The sequence below is a fragment of the Tinamus guttatus genome, unplaced genomic scaffold (genome assembly GCF_059628265.1).
Source record: "Tinamus guttatus ecotype Peru unplaced genomic scaffold, ASM5962826v1 Tinamus_guttatus_pri_ptg000104l, whole genome shotgun sequence".
Classification (NCBI taxonomy): domain Eukaryota; kingdom Metazoa; phylum Chordata; class Aves; order Tinamiformes; family Tinamidae; genus Tinamus; species Tinamus guttatus.
In genome coordinates, this window is record NW_028288638.1 from 2,000,954 (window position 1) to 2,022,750 (window position 21,797).

Genomic DNA, 21,797 nt, shown 5'->3' on the forward strand with positions numbered 1-21,797 from the left:
ACTAATTAATAATTATTAATGGAATTTCACAAATATAATTCCTCACTGCTGGAACTGTATCAGTTTTCCCATCACTTCCTAGTCACAGCACACTTGGGACATGCTTTACACTAAGTTCCTATTATGTATATTTTATATGGTTAATAAATACTTTATTAAAAAAGCAAGGAATTTAATATATCAAGCATAGTTCTCCAGAATAAAATGAGATCCCCCTATTTTCAAGGAATGAAAAGCAGCATAGCTTTGGAACCATTATTCTGGCTTTGAGACTATAGAAAGCTTCAGAAAGTATTTTGAAGGAGAGGAAAAAAACTAAATAACATACACAGAAAGTAGTCAACGCTATTTAACTATTTGCTATTTGCGTTACCAAAGAATAATCCTGACACAATGTCTTGTAAGAGATATGTGTATCTTGGGGAGATAATTATTTATCTGAACTTCAGAAATCCACATAAAATAGTACCAAAGTGGAAGTTCTTGTCTACCTTGTAGAGGGTGAAGTTTGTAGAAGAGCTTGAATTTGGATGAAGAGTTGACTAAAGAAGGCACAACAGATTGTATTGGAAAAGATATGGAGACAGCTTTCTCTGGGGTATCCTTACGGAGCCTTTTTGGGACTTGTCATATTGCATATTTCATTAAGGATCTTGGGATAGGACATACGTTTGCCCCAGTGAAATTCAGTGGCAGAGAGCTGAGAGATACTGAGAAGGCAGATCATCTGGGTGGCATTTAGATAAAAATGGAGGTCTTCATTAAGAACTGAAAAACAAGGTAGACAAAATTGTAGAGAGCATAAAGTGATGTACTTGGTCTGCTTATGTAGGACAAATCAGAGGAGCCCTTGTATGTATGAAAACATAAGGATATGCTGTGCAAGAAAGCCCCAGGAGACAGAGGCCCCAGTAGTGTAGCGCATTGGTAAGATCTCACCTGGCATAACCCAGATGTTTGTAATGACATATGTTTTATGGTTTGTTGTTACTCAAATCTTTCACTTTCTATCAAAAGAAAAGTCTTTGGTATCCTATGCAGGGGACAGAGTAGTTCTTGGGCTTTATCCCTGTTAACTGCAGGGAGTCTAGCACCAGCTAATGTAGCTTGGTCCTTCAAAGGCTGCTGTGTGTCTAGCTTCCCTTTCCCCGGCTTGGGTGATTCAGAAGCATCTAGTCGATACAAGTAGTAAATTTGTGGACTGACATGGGATTTGTGCCACTGAATGGCAGGAATTGGGTCTGAACAGTATGCAAATGAGAGGATGGATAGAGGTTGCACATGCCAGTTAGCAAACACATTTACTAAGGGACAAGGTGCTAATATAGTACAGTCAGAGAAAGCATCAATTTTAAAAATCCTTTGTGAGTGAATCGCTTTGAAAAATCCTTCAGAGTCTTTAAGAGTATTTGTAAGACTGCAAAATCCAGAAGTCCTCTGCAATTAGAGGGCACAGAACCTCTCAGAAAGCACATGTGCTCTGGCAAAGTCCTATCTTACTCTTTACATTGTAACCTCCCTTTGGATATTTTGGCTCTCTTGAACAAGAGATTTCAGACTATTGAATTTTCTTTACTGGTCTGTCATATGTTTATAGGATGTGTTCAGTAGTAAGCATCTACCCCCATTACAGAACTAAGGTTATCTTGTGCTTTTCTCAGAGAAAAAAAAAAAAACTCCCATTTTTTTTTTCTCCTGATCTACATTGGAGCAGAATCCCCCAGGAAAAACACTGGCAGAAAAATTCACAGTTTGTCTTGAATCATGATCCAATGCCATAAAGGATAAAGTACCTTGTTAAGTAACGGTACATATGTTAACAATGGTATTTATGGTTATGCTGCAACATATGAGTGCTAATAAATAATCATTGCACTTTCCAACTCAGGCATTTTTTCTCGAGGAGCATAAAAAAGGAACCACAATTTCCCTCCCCACCCTTTTTGTGAAGTAATCATTAAGAAAGCAAGGAATCTCTTCATGTCATAGGAAGCAAATAGCTACAGAGTTTGGTTTACATGATGATAAATTTCTGTGGAAGCTGAGCCAGCACTGGTTTTCACTTGCAGCCTTCTATATGTTAGTATAATGTAGAGCTATAAAATATGTTGAGTCTCTGTTCTTACTTCTGAAACAGTTCCAAAGCACTTATTAGCACGTTGTGTCTTCAGCATCCAGATTTTCATGATACAATTAGAGCAGTGTTTATGCATCTGATCTGTAACTTTAATTGCTCTGTATAAATTAAACTCGATGACATGTATTCCCTGAATGTGAGGGAGGCAGAAACGACAGCGACTCTGCAGGGGGAATCTTGTAAATGCACAGGCACACTTGGGAGTATACGCACGCTTAAGGGGTCTGTGCATTAGGATTGGAGGGAAGCAGGAGGCGATATCCCTATGCAGCTGACCAGAGAGGACTCAGAAATCAGCCTGTGGTGATTTATACAGCCTTGTCTACCCTAAGGCAAGGGCCTGAGGCAAATCCATTTGGTGGAAGATATCTTTGGGCAAAGCTTCCCATGCCTGGCTACATTCACTATATACCCGAGCCACGCAGCTTAAGTTTCACCCTTAAGAACTGCACTCTTCCCTAAGAGAAGAGAAAAATTACATATTTATAAATAAATATACACACACACACACATATATATATAAAATGTGTCTCCCAACAAGCTGCAAAGTCAAGCTCTCGCATTATGGAGCTGCCAGCCACATTTGAGATCCATATTTATTTAGGGCAGATCAGCTCAACAGGATGTAAATAGCCTCTTCACCTATTGCTGACTGCCACTGTTGTAAGCCCAAGAGTCACCTTGCCTCTCCAGTCTGTCCCAGCATGTGTTTCCTGAACAAGAGAGGTATTAAGATGTGATAAGGAGCATTTATTACTGTCTGGCAAAGATAGAGTGCTTAGCCATGATTTTCTGACAATAAAACATGTGTTCTCTCCAGCGTCCAAACTCCAGGGGAGTGGAGGTACCGTGGAGGGAGTGGGGCTGTCAGGGTGCTGCACTGGGAGCTGCAGCCGTGAGGACAGTGAGCAGCCACTTGCGACACCTAAATGGAGCTGAGCTGACTTGCTGGTAACTAATTTGCTTATTCCCTGCATTCACCATTTTATTTTTAATCTTAATTGGGCATGCGTGCACTCTTGGTCTGTGAAATGAGTCTTTAAGCTTTGAGTCCAACCCTGAGAATCCCCAGTTTAATCTGCCACATAAGTACACCATGAGCTTTATCTATCTCTCACTGTTTTTAATTATTTATTTGTGTGTGTGTGTGTGTAAACGGCAGGGGAGAAGGAACTGCTTTAAAAGCGCCCGTAGCACATTTAGAGCAATGCTCTGCATACCAGTGGTTTCCAGTCTTTTCCAATAAGCAAGCTCCTAGGGTGTTTCTCAGGGTGAGGGGACACAGAGCTTGGTCTCAGGAATGTGAGCCTGCTTCCCTATTTACCTTTCTTGGGCATGGGAATAGCCTGGGGACTCCCAGGGAAATGTGGAGCACAGGTTAAAAGTCACTAGTGTGTGTGTGATAAGTGGATGAGGAAGCCCTTTAGAGGGCGACTTGGATAATAACATGTTGGTAAAGAAAAGTGCAGAGTTCTCATAACATCCTGCTCCTAGTGCTTGGGAAAAAAAATGAGTTTTCCAGTGCTCTGCTGGGCCTGTTTGCTCACCACCTTTGGAAATGTGCTGGCTCTCACCTAATGTCTATGGTGAAATGCCTTCAGCTGAGGGATGGCCTTCCCACTGTGTGCTCAGGACCATGAGTACATACATCCAAGTCTGGGTCTTAAAGTGAGCTTGATGGAAGCCACATTTTGAGGTAAATGCAAATAAATGGAAAAGGAAGAGCAAGCAATGCTCTGGGACAGATGTTATTAGGAGCAGGTGGATATGCTTGCTATTAATGTGCATCCCACCATTTCTGGGTAAGATGTCTTTCTCCTGAGGTCCCCCTTTAGAGTGCAGAAAGACGCTATTTGGTTGTGTCCCTGTTTCCAGGGGCGCTTTGATCACCTCATGCAAAGTGCACTTGCCCAGGCTGAAGACTTTGTGCCTCTGCAGGACATCTGCTCAGCCTCAACATATGCAGGACAAAGCAACGCCCTGCAAATGATGCTGGGCTTATTATTGGAGCTACATTTTTTTTTTCTGTGTTGTATTAGCAGCACTTTATCTGGAATAGCTACACATTGACAGACCTACTTCTCTCAAGGATAAAGTAGATTGTCGTTTATTGGGAGTGTTCAACAGAGTATTGCAGAAATTTTCCTTGGACTGTTTCGAGACTCTCAGTGGAAACTCATTTTGGCAAAACTCTCAAAGTCCTCAATAATTTTTGTTATGAAACTCAGGAGCTAAAATACAAAATGCTTCTATCAGAAGCAGCCCTTGTAAAAACAAGCCTGCTGACAGTGGAGACATCCCATAGCTGTATAACATATTTCAGATCATAAACTAGACTTTCCTGTGGGCAATCGCAACTCCTCTACCGGACCCTTTGGGGAACTTGTAAGCTGAGTTAAGGATGTAATGCATCTACCAGCAGCTGGTTTCTGTCAAGTCTAAGCCCTTTTTTTTTTTTTCTTTTTTTTTTTCTTTTTTTCTTTTTGTCTTTTACCAGCATAATATTTAAGGCTCTGTTGCATTCTGCTTAAAAATAAGGAGATCACTTCAAGATATTGTAGCATATTGCAAATAAGTGAAATAATTTTCAAGTGAGGCTGTTGAAACACCCTAATACAGCAGTGATATCAAAACTCTTAACATTGGTGTTTTAGATCAACTTTACACTCTCGTTACTTCAAGTTCCTTTTGTGGAGGCGTAGCAGGTTTGGAAATGTACTTTTCAGGGGCACAGTTTATGTCCTTGCATGAATAGTGCTGATCTCTTCTGAAAGGGGATTTTCAAACACCAGTTCTGATGTCCAGCTTCCAACTTGTGTGCCCAACTCCTTTTCTGCCTTTGAAAATCTTTTCATTTCTAGCTTTGGAAAGAGGGTAATTTTGTTTTACTTCTACTCCATGGCCATATAGTGCCATGCAGCACCACATTAAGCACAAGAGAGCACATTTTTCCCAGCCTAGGGGAGAAATAGTTTGGTTTGCTCAGGATTTGTGTTTATTTTCAAGTTTGTCGGGGGTGAGGAGCAGGGCAGTTTCTTCTGAGAAACACTTATGGAGTAGAAACCATGGTGAGAAAACTGGGAGGAAAAGTCTGTATATACCGAGGTGACACAATTCCCATTGATTTTGGTGAGCCCAGTGTTTTCTTCTGGCTTTTTGCCACTGTAGGGAGGCCGTCTGGAGGAGCTAACCTTAATGCTTAGCAAGCAGAGAGATGTGATCTGCTTCACGCAGATCAGAAATGACACAGAGGCCCATCACAACCCTGAAGGAGATCGGGGTTTGGTGGTGGCGGAGCTCCTGCTGGAGCAGGGCTCCCAAAGGAAGATGACCTCTGAAGCGTCTCCTGACCTGCTGCTTATCTCTCCGCTTTCACATACTGTCAGGGGAGCTCTGGGGTGAAATTGGGGTCTTTCGGGCCCACAGGAGGCCCTTGTGCAGATGTAGGAGCTCTGCCTTGGTGCCGCAAAGCGCAGCAGCCTCCTTGCTTGCGGGCGTAACGTTGAGGTCTGCTAACAGGCAGCATTGGGCTCTTCTCCCATGAGGAACTGACCTCGCTTCAGCATAAGGCCCCTTGGCCCGCAGCACTGGGGGCAGCATCCGTCCTTCCACAGCAGTAGAGTTGCTGAGGGGAGGCTGGCCAAGGCATGAAAGGCAGCCCAACAGACCTACAGCTGTAAAAACGCACTGCTAGGTATTATTTTTCAAAGATAAGGTGGCTCTGGGTTGAGTAAGGCTTATCTGGGAGGCAGATAAGGCAGGGAGCAGCTCCGCAGTGTGCTGGGAGAGTTTGTGGCCCACTGCCTTGGCAGTTGGGGAAACTCTTGGGACTGTCACAGCCAAAGGGATCACTGTGAGCTTGGCAAGGCTGCTTTGGAGGCGAGGACAAGGAAGCTTGACATGTGTTCATCTCCCTTTCTCATGCAGGCAAGTGCAGTGGTGCCCAGCGGCTGTGAGTTTTGGACTTGCCACAAGATACTAAAAAAAAAAAAAAAATTAAAATCAATCTGTTCTAGGGAGAGAGTGAGAAAGGAATAAAAATCAAAACCCAGTGATTGAAAGGAAAAAAGAAAAAAAAAAGAAAAAAAAAAAGCTGTAGCTATTTGAAAGCTTGGATGCAATCTTTTGCAGATCAAACCTTGCAGGAGTGGAGCAGCAGGCAGGAACAGAAGTGCATTAGATCAGTTTTACGGTAAAGCTTTCATGTCTCTACATGAATGTTGCTGTACCAGTGAAAAGATGTCGTTCCCCCCCCCAAGACATCTTTGGCAAAGATAAGCACAGCACGGCTGACTTGGGCAGGTAATGTTTTACGCTTGAAGCTGCAACTTTTTTTGCAACCGCCTTTGTGACCTTCTGAATAAAAGAGGACATTTATCCGCTCGTCACAGAGCTGATGTTGCGGCTCTTTCTGAGCTGCCTTTCTCTAAGGAATGGAGTGTGTTAAAGTGGATTTTTTGTTTGTTTGTTTGTTTTGATATTTATCTGAATGTTGTCTTTTGAATTTTTCCTATCTGCTTGTAGTTGGGGTTTTTTTGTTTGTGCTGGAGCTTTGTCTGCTTCACACATTGCTTAGGTGAGTTTGATGAGGAATGCAAAACCTAGAGCATTTCCCCAAGTATGGGGACCGTGTAGTTTCAGAAACAAATTTGACAGCTGCATCATTTTCATGATGATTTTAAACCAGAGCACTCACTTCTAGGGAGCCACAAGTTGTGAGTGTATTTGAATTATTAATCTGACCTAAAAGAACAATACAGGATAAACTGCCTTGGCAAATCTGTACTTTTGTGCTTATTAGAAAATAATTTCACTTGCCTGTTTTTTAATATGCTTTTTTAATATGCTTTTTAATATGCTTTTTTTTATTACTCTTTCCAAAAACAATGGATGAAATGAGTCTGCCATAGTAACGGTAGTTTGACAGGGTTTTGTAGAGCCTGTTGCATGTGTGGGCCTCCAAATGCCTCACACATAAGCAGAAGTGGTGCTTTTACACAGATGGAGGAAAAGCTGTGCAGGGAAGTGGAAGGGGTTACTTTGGCAAGACCAGGGAGAAACGAGACTGGCACGTGTGCCCTTCTCTGTAACCAGTCAAAGCAGATTAACTCCCTCGTCGCGTTTTCTGTGACTAGTGCGGGTCTGCATGAGGAAGGTGCAACTCGGAACGCATTTTCAGAGATGGTGCAAACATAACCCTGTATTTCTGGAATGCAGCCTGTCTAGTGTAGGGGATCAGACATTTTTGTTATTATAGCACAAGGAAGGCTGACCGTAGTTGCACAGCAGAGGATAATGGTGTGGATCACAAGCCTGAGAGAGGAGGTTTTCCCATTTTGAACACTGTGTTCAGGTACCATATTGTACATGTCAAGCACATTTGAAAACATTCAAACATGTTTACATTTCTGCACAGCACTAAAATCTGGCAGTAAGTGGGGCTGAGATTCCATTTTGCTAAATAAGGCCAGCTCTCAAAGCGCTGCACTTGCTGCAACATGCAGCATTTGTAGTGCCAGCAACCAAATTTGACGCTTTTTCTTTCCAGACTTTTGAAGATAAATTGGTCTCCATCTTCAAAACTTACCCAGGTGCTGTTAAATCATGTTGTGGCTTTTTTTAGCTGTGCTTTCAAAAAGTAATTGTAGTTCTTTTCCTTCCAGAAAAAAAAAATAGTGGTACTAAGTCTATTTACTTCATTTATTGAGTTTCACACAGTTAAATCAAGTGAAATAAGAGCTGGATTCAGATTCCGTTGATTTCGGGAGCAGTTTCTCCATCGATTTTCATTCAAGGCCCAAATGAAGATCAGAAGGCGATCCAGAGCTCATTTACATTTAACGTGCTCTTCAGCTATTCCTCTTAAAAATGGACGTTACTGGGGGCTTTTCAACCTTAGCAGCATGTGTTAACTTGCTGACTTGTCAGCATGTGCAAATATCTAAATTTCTGCTGGAAGCCGTAATGCAAATGTAAGCCCTAATATTCATTCCCATGACTGGGTAGTTGGATACAACATGTTTTTAAGATTTAAAATTTGACTTTTTCATGTTCTCTTTAGTTAGTGGGCAGGGGCTGTTTGCTGCATAACCTAATGCAACCTTTATTGTCTAAGGTAGCAAACAGTTTTTATCCTAGTTCTGTGTTTTTTTTTTTTTTTTCTTCTGTCTTGTGTTAGCCTTGCTCAATAAGTCTTGTCTCATTCCTAAATGCCAGGATGTCTCCCAGTCGCTTTGGGGGCACAAATCCTTCCTTCTGTAGGTCTCTACCTTGAATCCATATGGGATTGCAATTACAAATTTAGTTGCTATAGTCCAACTTTGGAAGGAGCGTTACGCAAGGTAGCAGCTAAAGGAGCCCTGAGGCTCGACCCAGGCTGTTGTGGTTGATGGTAGCACTTGCCATAACTTCAGCAGCTGCTCGACAAAATTATCCATGGAAGCATACGTGGTTATCGTGGAGGTGGGCATGCTTAGTTTTGAAGGCATGGTACAGAATTTTCGTGGTTGCTCTTATGTTTTCATCTGTCCTCCAGATATTGTATAGTCTCCAGAGATGCTGGTCTTGTAGCCTGAGTGAGCTGCATATATATACACACATATATATGTTTATTGGTTAAAAATGAGAATGGATTGAATTTGTAATAGCAAACTTGGATTCAGCTATAAGGGGTTTCTCTTACTCTTTCTGCATATGTGTGTGTGTGCCTACTTATGTAGAATTTAAGCCTCAGAGGATTTGTGAATCTTTAGAAAGATAAATGTGAACACCATAGCTTGCTTAAGACTTTATTTAATACAGCGGAGAGAAACATGCAATTTCTTTCCATCGGAAAGCGTGAATGGAAATATGCAATTACAGTGTCTTAAGAAATCCCACATGGTAAAATGTTCGTGGTGTAGTTTAATGCTTGTAAATCTCATTTCTCAAAGTTTAACTCATTTTTTAACTATTCCAGACAATCCAGAGCTGCTGTAATTAGAAGCTGGCCTCACATTTTCTTGGGCACACGTCTATAGTGTCTTTTTGCTGTGTTGTAAAAATCTTGCTGCTGCGTAGATGTTGCCAGAACAAACAGTACCAAGACTGTCCTGGCTTAGGTCATAGGGTGCAAGCTCACATATTTGTTATCGTCCGCTTATTTGCCCAAATATCCAGGTGTAGCTCTCGAAACACCCCAGCCCTGCCATATGTCATGAACTCAGTGAGTTAGGGCTGGTTTTGGAGGTGTCTCAGTCACTTGCAGCCATGCTTTCTGCAGGTTCGTACAACCCTTGCAGTAGCCCAAAAAACTGCAAGGAAGTGGTGTTGTTGCCAACGTCTGTGCTGCTTCCCAGAGCCACGTCATCTCCCTCCTGCCCGGTGGCCTTGGCGCGAGATGCCCGCGTTCCCGGGCATGTCACTGTAGAGGACATGTCAGCGGTGGTCATGCTACTGGGGCCTCTTCTGCCCTGCATGGCCCAGTAGGCAGAATACAAGTCCAACTTGCTTGAATTAGCCCATAGCTTTAATGTGGCGTAGAGGTCACTGCCCGGAGGCATAGCTGATTTGTGCCATAGAGGTGAGGCTTGACCTTGAAGGACCAGGCGTAGGGGATGCAAACACTTCCATGCAATGTCCCCATACTTCCCTGGCTGCCTTCATGGTGGCTCCCAAGGTTTTCTTCCTCTTCCTAGCACTCGGTGTTGCTGCTCTGTAGGGGTGTGGGAGCCACGGCTGGCATGTCTTGACTTGAAGTGCTGCATTTTGCAGCCCAGCACATGCACCTTGCCTCGCTCTTCTCGCATGTTTGGTTGCTCTCCTGTACGCAGGGAGCTGCAGGCCGGCCTCACTCCGGCAAGCTCCGACACGAACTCATCCCATGACACATCCCAGGCTCAAGGGAAGTGCAAGGCTGGGCTTGTCACCAGGCACCACCAGGATCACATGGAAAAGCTGCACTGGAGGCGCTTTGGGGTCTGCATTGACTTCAAGTGTTGTGTTGAGCGCTCTCCTGTGAGGGACCTCCATTCCTGCAAACACGGTGCGGGAATGGAAAGGGGATCTGCATCTAGCCGTCCTTCTCTGGGGGCACGTCCCAAACCATAGAAAATGGTATGGTGACCATTTCTGCTTCTTTGAAATTCTGCTGGCATTCACAGAAGAGCTTGTTTTGTGCCATGTCCCTCCTGAAAGGGCATTGTAAGGCATTCAAAGAGCAAAGCTGGGGCCCTGCACTAGACCGCAGTTACATTGTAGAGTGGCTTCAAATTCACACCAGCGTCAGTGAGGGGAGAGTTGCATCCCACCACCAGTTTTATTGCAGCCAGTGGAGAGATTGAATTTCAGCACATCCCGATCTGGCCTTAATCTGTGGGATTAATGAATATTCATGCTGAGTTAAATGATGGCAACAGAGAGGAAAAGCAAAAATATTGCTTAATGATATTTAAAAAACCCTAAAAATCTGGGGAATTAATCCATCTGAATCCCTTAATGTCAGAAATGTTCAGATGTTGGAGAGGTCTTCATTCGGGAGCAAGTGTTTTGTTTTCTTTTGTTTTAATATAGTCATATATTTGTTCTGGTCAAGACACTCAGCAGTAACCAAGCTCCGAGTACCAAACTGCCTCTGTCCCTTCTATTTAGGACGTGGCTTTTGCCATGGGAAGGCAGGTCTCTGATTCCGGCTGGAGCAGGCTGAGCAGAACCAACTGCATGGATTGCCTTTGAGAGGCAGAAAGCAACATTTAAAATTAGATTTAGCTGAAGAAGTTATTTTTTTCAAATAAATAAAAATAAGAAAACTTGTGGGAAAGTTTTCCTGAAGGCATATTCTTTTTCTCTGCTGTGGCATTAGCTTTGGGTCACTTTGGCAATTCCAGTTCCCATCTGAGTGCTCCTAAAAGCTGTGTCATTGTTTTTTCCCAGTGTGTCTGGTAATCTGAATTCATCTCAGTAGCTGCTGTATTCCAGAAACCGCGTGGTTCGAGGAGGGATTTGCAGCAGCCACACTGGGCTATTTTTCATGCTGTTTTAAATTATGGTACTTGAATATGTGCAAAAAGGATTGCCTTCTGTGGCAGTGCTCTGAGTGCCCAAATGTTCTTGTCATTAAACTGCAATTGTTCTTCGGAGGTGTTGTGTGCATTTGCAAACACTCTTCTCAAGGGAAAACATCTGCCCGTGGCTGAGCACTATTTGTCCTCTTAACTTGTTTTCTAGCTTTTCCTTTCCTTTTTGTCACTTCCAGAGCCAAAGGATAGCAGATAGGTTGTTTTTTACTTTTCATATTGTGTGGACTTTACTTTGAAATTCTTACTCGCTGTGTAGAATACGTTCAAAACACAGTATTACAGAAACAGCACAGTTACAAATCTCTCCAATGTTGAAAAATTGTGTGAAGTGTTTCTATTTAAACAGTCACGAGCAACAAGGCTTCACTACTTTCTTTTTCAAACCCCTCACATTTCATATCCTGTTTTCTGTACACAAAACACTGTATGGCCCTTTCCATCAGGAGTTGCGTTAGTCATCGTGACAGATGTCCTGTCTACTCCAGTACTTCCTTGTAATCTTGCATGCCATAATTTTCATTGCTGGACAGCACTAACTGTGCTGCTTTGGTTTCCCCCTTTGTATGGAGAGGTTACGTGGAGCTGTCTGGCAGTTGTACGGAAATGCTTTGAGGTCGGATAAACAGTACTGGATATATAGGACCTGTCCCTTACAGCTTAACCACATCTTTGTGTCTGAATAATGCAAGGACTGGGTTTTTAAAGGCAGAATGAGTGATTCTTGAGCTGGGGAAGGGGGATTTTAAATGCAAGGTTTGACAGGAGAGGCACTGAAGGCTGCAGGAGCTGTTGTGCCTGAGCTGCAGAGAGATGTGCTCCGTACAGCAGCGAAGCTGCATGTGGAGGCAGCAAAGGAGGGAGGAAATGGGGAATCCCTCTTGTTTAGTCTGGCATTAGCCGCTTGCATTTATCGTTCTTCCACCCCCTCAGTGAATTTAAATAGAAACTGGTCTGACTTTGCTGCAAGCCTTTCCGCTGCCCCCTTGCGACTTATGGCGTGGGCTGGCCTTCTCCAAATGGTGCTGAATTTAGGTCCCCAAAACACGGTGCCTGGGTGTCACTCGAAGAACAGTATAATTTAGCACCTTTCTTCCCTCCCTACCCACATATATACATAGTACTTCAAGTATGGCTCTAATTTTGAATCTGAAGGCCATTTATTAGCTGGTGGCAAATAAATGAGTGGTAGGCTTGCCCCACGTAAAACGTTTAATTTTTAGGTCATGGGTCTCGCTTGAAAAGGGGACCATTTTGGACGTGCAAATAGTTGTGAGCCCAAAGACTATAGTAATTGGGACTAGCCATTTTGGGAACTTCATGCTAATGGTAACCAGCAGGCCAATTACAAATAAATAGATAAATCAATACACTTTTTAAAAATAGAAAGGGCACCTGTGTGCGTGCAGAGGAAGGGACATGTACTAGTACGCTTCAGTCGTTGGTATAACCCAAAATGTATGTGTGATTGCCTATGCATACCCATGTTGTGCAGAATTACCAAATGTTTCTAGTTCATTTGATTTTTTTTTTCCCCATGCCCTGCTTAAGATGAGTTTGACAGCACCGTTTTTAGGACAGAAATTACTGTTTTTTTCTCCTAGCCTTGTAAGGCAGCTCTGTGTGTGGTACAGTTGTCTGGGAAGGTACAGTTCTCTCCTGAAATACTGGAAAGAATCAAAAATGTAATTGCTGCGAATGAGTGAAGAGACTGGAAAGCACAAATATGTTCGCAGGGTAAGACAATAGTCTTCTTTCTGCAGGTTTTGCATTATTTTCAGTGATGGCTGGAAAACACGTGGGAAAATTATATGAATTTATTATTTCAGTTAGGATAGTGTTATAGGTGATATATCAGGCATGGAAATGGGCTAGTGTAGTTCAGAAATTGCCTTGTTGAGTTATTTTGCTGCATATGTCAGAGCTGCAGGGAGGGTAACACATCATGCAAAATGCAGGCAGAAACCACTGATGGAGATTGATGGGAACCTGGTTTCAAAGCATTCTCTTGGGGTTTTTTCAGGTCTGGGATAAATATGCACAATAGGATTGGTGCTTCAACAACTGTAGGTTTTGTGGGGAAAAGAAATAAAAATAAAAACCAATTTCGCTTCTATCAGTGCAGTTACCTTAGGGACCATTTTTTTTAATCTGAGCTTGAATGGATTTGAGGCAGTATATTTCCAGAGTCGGTTAGCATTATAGATGGCTGCTTTTCTGGGTCCCTAACATCACATGTGGAAAAAATAAGTTAGGAAAAGCTTTGGTTTAGCTCCTGATCTTTGTGCAGTGGTGGCATTAGCAGAAGTTGGCATCCTTACTGACAGTCTTCAAAGGTCGAGGAGGGGAAGATCCTGGTTGCATCAGTGAGAAATGGTCCTTTGAAGCCAAACTTGAGGCAGGGCAGGGGAATGGGCATTTTGCTAAAGGACTGAGAGAGGATTTTATTATCCAAGGCAGTCAACCCAATATATTTTGTAAGCACTAAAATTTGGTTTACATCTTGAAGAAGAAACGTGTGCATCAGTAGAGTGTGCTGCTTGTTTTGGCTGTTTCACCATTGCTCTCCTGTAAAGCACTTGATACTCTGCATCATTTCAGCAGTATTTGTATTTTTAGGCCGTTTGTTGCCGGAACACCGTGGCTAATTGAAAACCACGTCACTTTGACATGCAGAAAGTGCAGTGAACCCACAAAAAAACAGCATCACACAGAAATAAATGCTCAGTCCAACAGCGCTTGGAGTCACGTCCATGTCTCATCACAGTGTCCGGGGCTGGCGAGTCGCCTCGGTTGGGTTAGGAGAGCGCTGGGCTCCCAGGCTGCAGCCTCATCCAAGTGCTGCTGCAGATGACTTTCTCCTGGAAAGACATCTCTGTGTCAGAACTTTCCAGGCTGGTCATATTTTTGATGTCTGAACATAACAGATAAGAGCAAAGCTGGGCTCTTCTTGAGATTAGCCCACGCTCCAAAGTTCAGATCGGGATCTTGACTTCTCTGCTGCATGGGGACGTTCTGACCCTGAGTTTTGATATGGAAACTTCTCCAGTTTCCCTACTCTTATATAAATAAATGTGCATCAGGCATTTCTACATGTGCACGTGAGCTACGTAAAGAAGCAGGTGGTGTACATATACATATGTATATATGTACCATGGAAGTATCCATACACATCACTGACTCTTAAAACTGGATAGAGCTGTACGTGCTAAACATGGAAACAAAATTCTATAATGAATGAGCATGGCATAGCTTATCCACCCACTTATGTTGCTCACATCCCACTTAAATCTTCATGGAAAGAGGCAACAACCGCACTGGGCTGCTATTATTTTCAGTGCCTACGTGGCCGGCACAGATGCAGCTTTACGTAAGCCAGACAAAATTATCTGCCATTATTACCTGAAACATGTGGAATCACAGCCTGCGTTGCTTTATTTTAAAGAATTGATTACAGTGCAGGTTTTTTTTTTTTTCCCTCTAGCCAGAGCAGCATTCATTCTATAGCATTATATGCAAGTAATTATAGCATTTATCTTTTCAGAACATAGTTTGTGTAAGCAAAGAAATTGCTGGAATGGTATTAATCATCGCATGCAGCCAAACCATTGTCTTTTCTTCCCAAACATTTTATTTGGTAAATTGTTCAACACCTTTGCCTGGATTCAGTGATTCAGAGCTTAGGTTTCTTGTTTGACTTCGCTTTTTTCTTCAGCATATGCAGTTTTGGTCACAGGTTCTCCTCTAGTAAATATTGCTGTGAAGAGGTTGGTTTTTAATCTGCTTAGAACTGTTTGCAGCAAATGAGGATTTAACACTATCTCTTTGAGCGAACAGAAGATTGTGTCTTGTGGGGAACTGGGTGGCCCTGTCTGAATCTTGATAGCTGCTCAGAAGCAGAGCTAAAAATACCCTCTGTCCACTTATTTATTTGTTGTCCTGCATTATGCGTAGCTCGAGTTGGCTCTGCGCCGTGACTTGCGGGCGGCGGCGAGAGGGATGTGTGAGTAACTGTGCCCTCCGTCCGCATTCCCACTCCTCCGGCTTGAAGCAGGAGCACTCAGATGCTCATTTTTGAAATGTGAACATATTGGAACAGTTAAGCTTGAAACTGGAGGAGAAAATCCTGCTTAGGAATTTCTCATCCTTTACAAAAACTCAAGGCAAATATGAAAAGGGTGATTTTCTATTCTTGGTCCTCCTGTAGTAACAAGCAGCTTAGGCGGTTAAACTTTCCCTGTTTCCCAGCAGTTGCTGCTCTGATCCCAAAGCCATAATGTTCCTGTTGACTTGTGCTAAGAAATCACTGTGGAATGTGAGTGAAGAGCCTGTTTTAAGCATGGACGAGGAGTATTTCTTTTGATACCCCTGCAGCTCCTTAGTGATGATGACTGTTACTTAGAAGTAGCACATGTTCAGTAAAGGGCTTTGATGCTTGATGAATGTATTTTCATCAGTGCTTGTTACGTTATTTTTTCTCCTTAAAAACACTGATTTTTTGGTAAATCTCCAACAGGGGCATACCTTGCTAGCTCTGAGAGCTGTTTCCGTAGCTTTGTCAAGAGTCTGTGTTACCCAATTTGTAGCGCCCCTTGCCACGGTGCTCTGGTTTGTGATCGGTGCCTCTGGGAACTATGGCTGTGCAAAGTGGGAAAAGCATGATCGTTTTGATTGCTTTTTCCTTTAAGCAGCAATAATGCAGTTCTTTGAGTGTCCTGAGGAAAGGCAGGAGTCAGGCTTGGGTTTCTTTACAGCCATGATGAGATAAAGGCCTACTCCTGCTCCCTCTGAAAGGCAGATCTCCAAGGGGGGCTGAAGTTTTCCACCTGGAAGGTGCTGGGCCTGTGAAGTCTTTGTGTTGTCTTCCGTGTCATTCTCCTTTCCTCTGTATTTGCCTAGCGCATACAGGAATAGCTATCCAGGGAATGGCTGAATGAGTACTTGTTTCTGGGGTTTAGGAGTAGGGGCGTTAAGGTAATTTGCCTCCTGTTCTTCTGCGTCAATCAAATGTGGTGGTAATTTTTGACAATTCCATTAGTTTTGACAAAGCAGAGTAATAGAGGTTCAGATGGGGCTAGTTTTTCCATTGTGTCATGGTAAATGTACTCTTCATGCTGCTCCCTGTGAGATCACTAGCTTCCCCACTGGCAAAACGGGCTTAGGAGGATTTGTATGCTAAAGCTGAGGAGTTCCCACACATCTACCATACCACGATATGACACAGCAGCAGGAGATCCAAGAGCTTTGGAGGTTCATTTTGCTCTCCACTCCCAGGCCTGTAGTCTTCAGGGACTGGCAGGAAAAAAAAACACCCTTCTCCTCTCCCTCCCACCTGCTGGGTTTCCCTGCGAATCTGAGGACACTGAATTTTCATAAAAGGCTCCTTAGGGAAATCCGTAACATCCATAGCCATCTCTTTGCTGAGCGGATTACTGCTTGGAATAGCGTTTGATGGCACTGTATCTGTGCCCTCTCCTCAGGGCTTGAGTTATGTGGGTGTATAGCAAGCCTAACGCTGCTTACAGATGGGAGCTATGTCTTGTTTTTCTTTTTTATTTTTAATTTCAAAGAGTCAAAAAGCGAAGGAAGGTTATTCCAGCTATTCCTGTGCTGTCGACTCTGTTGCCATTGGGGAGATAGAAACTAGAGATAGTGCTGTTTCTTGAGGCAGTCTGTGCTGATGCTTCACTTAGGATGGTGCTAATGAAGATGGATGGAGAAGTGTTGAGTCTGTATTTACTCATGCCTTCCTTCATTGAAGCTCTCTTCTCTTCCCAACAGTTTGTCAAGGGACAAATAACAAGCTGACGCAGCTGGGGCACGTGGAGGACCATTTCACCAGCCTGCAGAGGATGTATAACAACTGTGAGGTGGTACTGAGCAACCTAGAGATTACATACGTGGAGCACAATCGTGACCTCTCCTTCCTGAAGGTTAGTGGTTTCAGACAGTGTGAGTTTGCGTGCTAAAGGAATTCATTTTTGAATGCAAGGAAGTATTTGTGTATAAAATATGTGTGTAAAATTCTGTGGCAAGCAGACATGCTTTCCAAAAGCATAGTTAGATATTTTAAGTTCAAGAAACCACAGATCGCAATTTCAGTGTACCTGTCAGCTCCAGGATATGCAGGACTTGAAAATAATACATCATGTTCTTTAAGAAATAGCCCCTATTAAACTGTGCTGGCTGCAATGCTGCTTCCTTTTTGCACATGCCATTAACTGTGTGTCCCATAGGCTCCCTCATCAAAAGGCTTTGTCACAATGTTGGTCAGAGCAAATCATGAACTGGGTGGCCACCCGCTGATGGCAGATTTTGAAACTCAGAGGCCCTCCCCTCCAAACTGCAGCTCATCTCTTACTGTGGTAGTGTCTGACAGGTTTAACAGAGCACCCTTTTAAATGCAGTCTTTTTGGTGTGCCTCATGTCAGATTACAAGATTTTAAAGAAACTGGAGAGGAGGAAGCATTTTTTGCATAAGTGTGTGTCTGGAGTTAAGAGCTCTTGTACAGAAGATGTGAATAAATGGGCCAGTCTTCTAATTCTGGATGAGTAATCTCATAATATGACCTTTCCTCCTCAGGGAATAGAGAGAGGGGAAAAAGGCATTTCATTGTAGTAGCAAGGAAGAACATCAGGAGAGAAGTGCAGTTTATGGATTATAAATGTGACGAAATTGCCATTACTCTTTCTAAGCATAACTTTACCAAGAAACGCATGTCGCCAAGAACACAACAGGTCTTCTGAAAAATCGCTATTAGTCTACAGAGAATGGAAGAATATCCTAAGTGGTAGTTTGAGAGTTTTTCGCTTACAGTAGCTTTTGTAGCAAGCCGAAATGCATACATTGCGCAGTACTAGGCAAACACAGATTGCGTTCATATGTATGCAAGAGCAAAGTCTCACTTTTCTTCTAACTGTTTATTACTTAAGCAAGAAGCAGTTCCCTGATCTCATCCTCTGCTGGGATCAGCAGATTTGATATATTTGGTATTTGTACATAGAAGAGAGAGTGCATGAGCCTCAGCTAGGTGGTCGGGCTGGAAGACAACTATGTAAAGAGGAGATAAGACTGACTTGTAGAAGAATGCTGTGGGTTAAGCATCTCATTTCTTCTGTTGTTCCTGCAGTCCATACAGGAGGTTGCGGGCTACGTGCTCATCGCACTTAACATGGTGGATGTAATTCCCCTAGAAAATCTTCAGATCATCCGAGGCAATGTGCTTTATGACAACTCTTATGCTCTGGCAGTTTTATCCAACTACCACATGAATAAAACCCAAGGACTCCGTGAACTGCCAATGAGACAGCTGTCAGGTAAGAGAGGTGGAAGTAAACTTCAACTGTTAGATTATTGGTAGCAAGATCCTGTGGAAGATCTTCTCCCAAAGATCCTGCTTTAAAAGCAATGATCTGGCCACTTGTTTTCCTGCTACCTAGACTTCCTTATAAGGTGAATAAAGTTCCTAATTTTCCACTGGAAATAGATCCAAAAAATCCTAGGCATCAAGAGGGCAGTGAGATTTATTTGAGTGTCCCAAAATGGCAAAGAATTTGTCAGCATTCTTGGACGTATCTGCCATGATATGTTATTTTTCATTATTTTATTCCAGTGCATATGCTTCAGTGTTTTCTGTTAAATTATTTTATTCCAGTGCATATGCTTCAGTGTTTTCTGTTAAATGCAGTGGGAATTGCCACTAAGTGCAGAGCCCGCGTCTCACAGGGTCTCTGGCTGATGAGCTGTGGCCATACAAACCATCTGTGCCCATGCATGCCCACATGAACCTCTGCCAGAGTCACAGCACCTGTAGCAGAGGAAGCGAAAGTGTTTGCACATCCAGTCTTCAGCCAAACCAGTTCACCTGCAGTGTTTGCTCTAGGAAGCAGGTGGGTGAGCTGAAGCTTGTGCACACAAGGTCCCTTCTGCCATCTCTGCTGAAGGCGATGGCCTCCAGAGGTGGTGCCAGGCCAAAACAGAGATTTAGTGGCATCCTACAGCAGCCAGTTCTCCAGAACCAATTTGTCTGAATCTAATGTTTTATTTCCCTTTCTGTAAATGAGAGAAAAGACTTGCCCAGTTTGCTTTGCTTATTACTTTCTTTACCTTCCACCATAGAAATTCTCAATGGAGGTGTTAAAATCAGCAACAACCCCAAATTATGCAACATGGACACTGTCCAGTGGAATGACATCATTGACACAAGCAAAAATCCTCCTACAGTGCTCGATTTTGCAAGAAACCTGTCCTCTTGTAAGTATTAATTTGCCAGAATGCTATGTGCTTCAGAGCAGAGTATGTGCATATGGGGAGTCTACCAATTCTACTAATTCTTGTATAGAGGGGAGTCAAGGGATGTCCTTGCTGTAAGGGATATCATTTTCTTTCTTCACCACTGACAGAAGATGTAGTTTTTCATCATCGTTAGGTCCTTACTCATAGTTCAGCCAAATTCTTGAGAAAGCTTTCCTTGGTTTCAGAGAATCCCTTATGTTTCTCCTAGGACAGCGACACAATGCAGAAAAAAGTGCACCTAATTGTTTTCCAGTAATTATCTACTTACAGGATAAGGCTCTGGGTTAGAAAATCGCTACAGATACCTTTGTGGATGACCCATGGTGCTTATGCTCCCTTTTGTGCTAAGGCCCAAGCTGCTGCCTGCGAGGGCTGTGAAAATTCTGTTTTCGGGCTGCCCAGACAAGCCTTGCAAAAATAATCATCGTTGTCAGATAAATATGATGCTTTAGATCACCAGGGAGATGAGCGTGTATTTAAAAGTTTTTGTAACATATGTCTGTGCTTAGAGCAGGCTCAAGCTATTACCGCTAGTCCCTTGTAAAATCCCCAGTCATTTCACGGAAAGGAGAGTTTATTTTCATTTCTGCACGTTTCATTTCTGGCGCTGTAAATGGGCGGAAAGCACATTTTCTTTATCTCCTTCCAGTTGCGTAATTGCCCGAGAGCTAATAGTCAACTTCTGTCTTAACACAGATTCCGTGAAGCCCTAGCGTAATCAAGGGCTTGCAAGCGATACAAGTCAGCAGAGTAGTCTGGCTCTAAAAACATCATAGAAATGTTAACCTTTAACTTTCAAACTCAAAAAAAAAATAGAGTTGTTTGGTCCCGTAGCAAATCAGTCAACTGTTGGACAAGTATTGGCATTTATTCAGCTATTTGAAGGGTGGTGCGGGGGAGGGTGAATCACGTGTGATTAGCAGGAGGAATCACTCTGAAGAGGAAATGCTTCTTAAGTGTAGTGAATTAGAGATTAATCTGTTTAGACAGCTATTTGTGCCTTTATAATGATCCTGTTAGCCTAAAATGAGGCCTTACTTGAGGTTTTACTTGTCACTGAGAAACAAAAAGAGGTAAAAAAAGGCATCGAGCACGCACGAGAGGGAAGAGGAAGGAGGGAAGGATGGGAAAGGACTGATCAGAAATGGGAGACCCATGCTCATCTTTAAAGGTCACACTGGGCGCTCATCCTGCTGCGTCTCCATTGATTGCACAACGTGAGCGGGATTTGGGGCCGAGGACAGGAGTGAAGCAGACCAGTCACATTGTCCAGTGGTTAGGATAACTGCCAGCTGCCCACAAGTCCCGTTGCTTCTCTCCAGATTTCTGAGCACCAGCATACAGGTGCTTCCTTCACTGTTTCACTGAAACTAGCAGCTCAAGGCTTCCTTTCTTTCTGATAGTTCTCATGTAGGTGATGGCATGGTAGTCTGGGGTTTCAAGGAGAAACGGTTCTATAAATACTTCATTCTCATGTTTTAGGTCCCAAATGCCATCCGAACTGCACAGAGAAGTACTGCTGGGGCCCCGGTGAAGAGAACTGCCAGACATGTAAGCCAACTAAAAAGCATCTTGGAAGCGCCAAACCAAACCACGCGAGTTTGCTATTGCTGCATAGTTTACCCGCCAAGCGAGGAGTGGAGGGGCACGTGTTTCACGTGCGTCCTTTGCTGCACCCTGCCCCGCGGAGCCTCCTCCGAGCCCGTTTGCCCGGCGTGACGCTGAGCAGCCGAGCTGTGATGCAGGAGGAGAGCAGTGCCGGCTCCTCGGAGCAGCGGCGCTGCTGCTGCTGCAGGGCGGCTGGGGCTGCAGCTGCTTCCTGCGCTGGAAGCCTTTGCCGCCCCCTGTGACTTTCCCCGCTCTGAACTTGAGAACATGGGTGCTTTAAAGTTGTTTTACCGTATAGAGAGGTGATGCAGTAGCCACACAGTGAGTTATTTGTGTTGCTAATGTTTCCAGCAGAGAGCCTCTGCAGGCTCTTTAGCCATACTTTTGATTGATAATAGAAGTAACAAAATAGTTTGGGTTTTGTTGGGTTTAATTCCTCTTTTTGGAGTCCTGGTAGGTTTCTATTATAACCGTGAACTGTCACCATCATATGGCTAATAACACTATGTAGCAGGACCTCGCTGTACTTGGAAGACCTTTTGAAGGCTTTCAGAAAATGAATGGCCATTTTAGTCTTTGTAAACAGAGCCATTTGGGATTAGGAGGTTGTTCGGCTTTGTAGTGTGTACTTTACAATAAAATTTTGCATTTAGGATGCTCGCCTGATACTGAGAGAGCATTCAGAAACGCTTTAGGTTTTGCA

At 43.3% G+C, this 21,797-nt stretch overlaps 1 protein-coding gene across 1 annotated transcript in view; it reads left to right on the top strand.

The window, feature by feature from the left end:
* Nucleotides 1–21,797, top strand: part of EGFR (epidermal growth factor receptor) — a 140,052-nt gene that overhangs the window by 81,014 nt on the left and 37,241 nt on the right. The window contains 4 exon segments of the mRNA XM_088520874.1: nt 16,972–17,123; nt 18,321–18,507; nt 19,310–19,444; nt 20,969–21,037. Of these exon segments, the coding sequence (XP_088377000.1) occupies nt 16,972–17,123; nt 18,321–18,507; nt 19,310–19,444; nt 20,969–21,037 (543 nt within the window).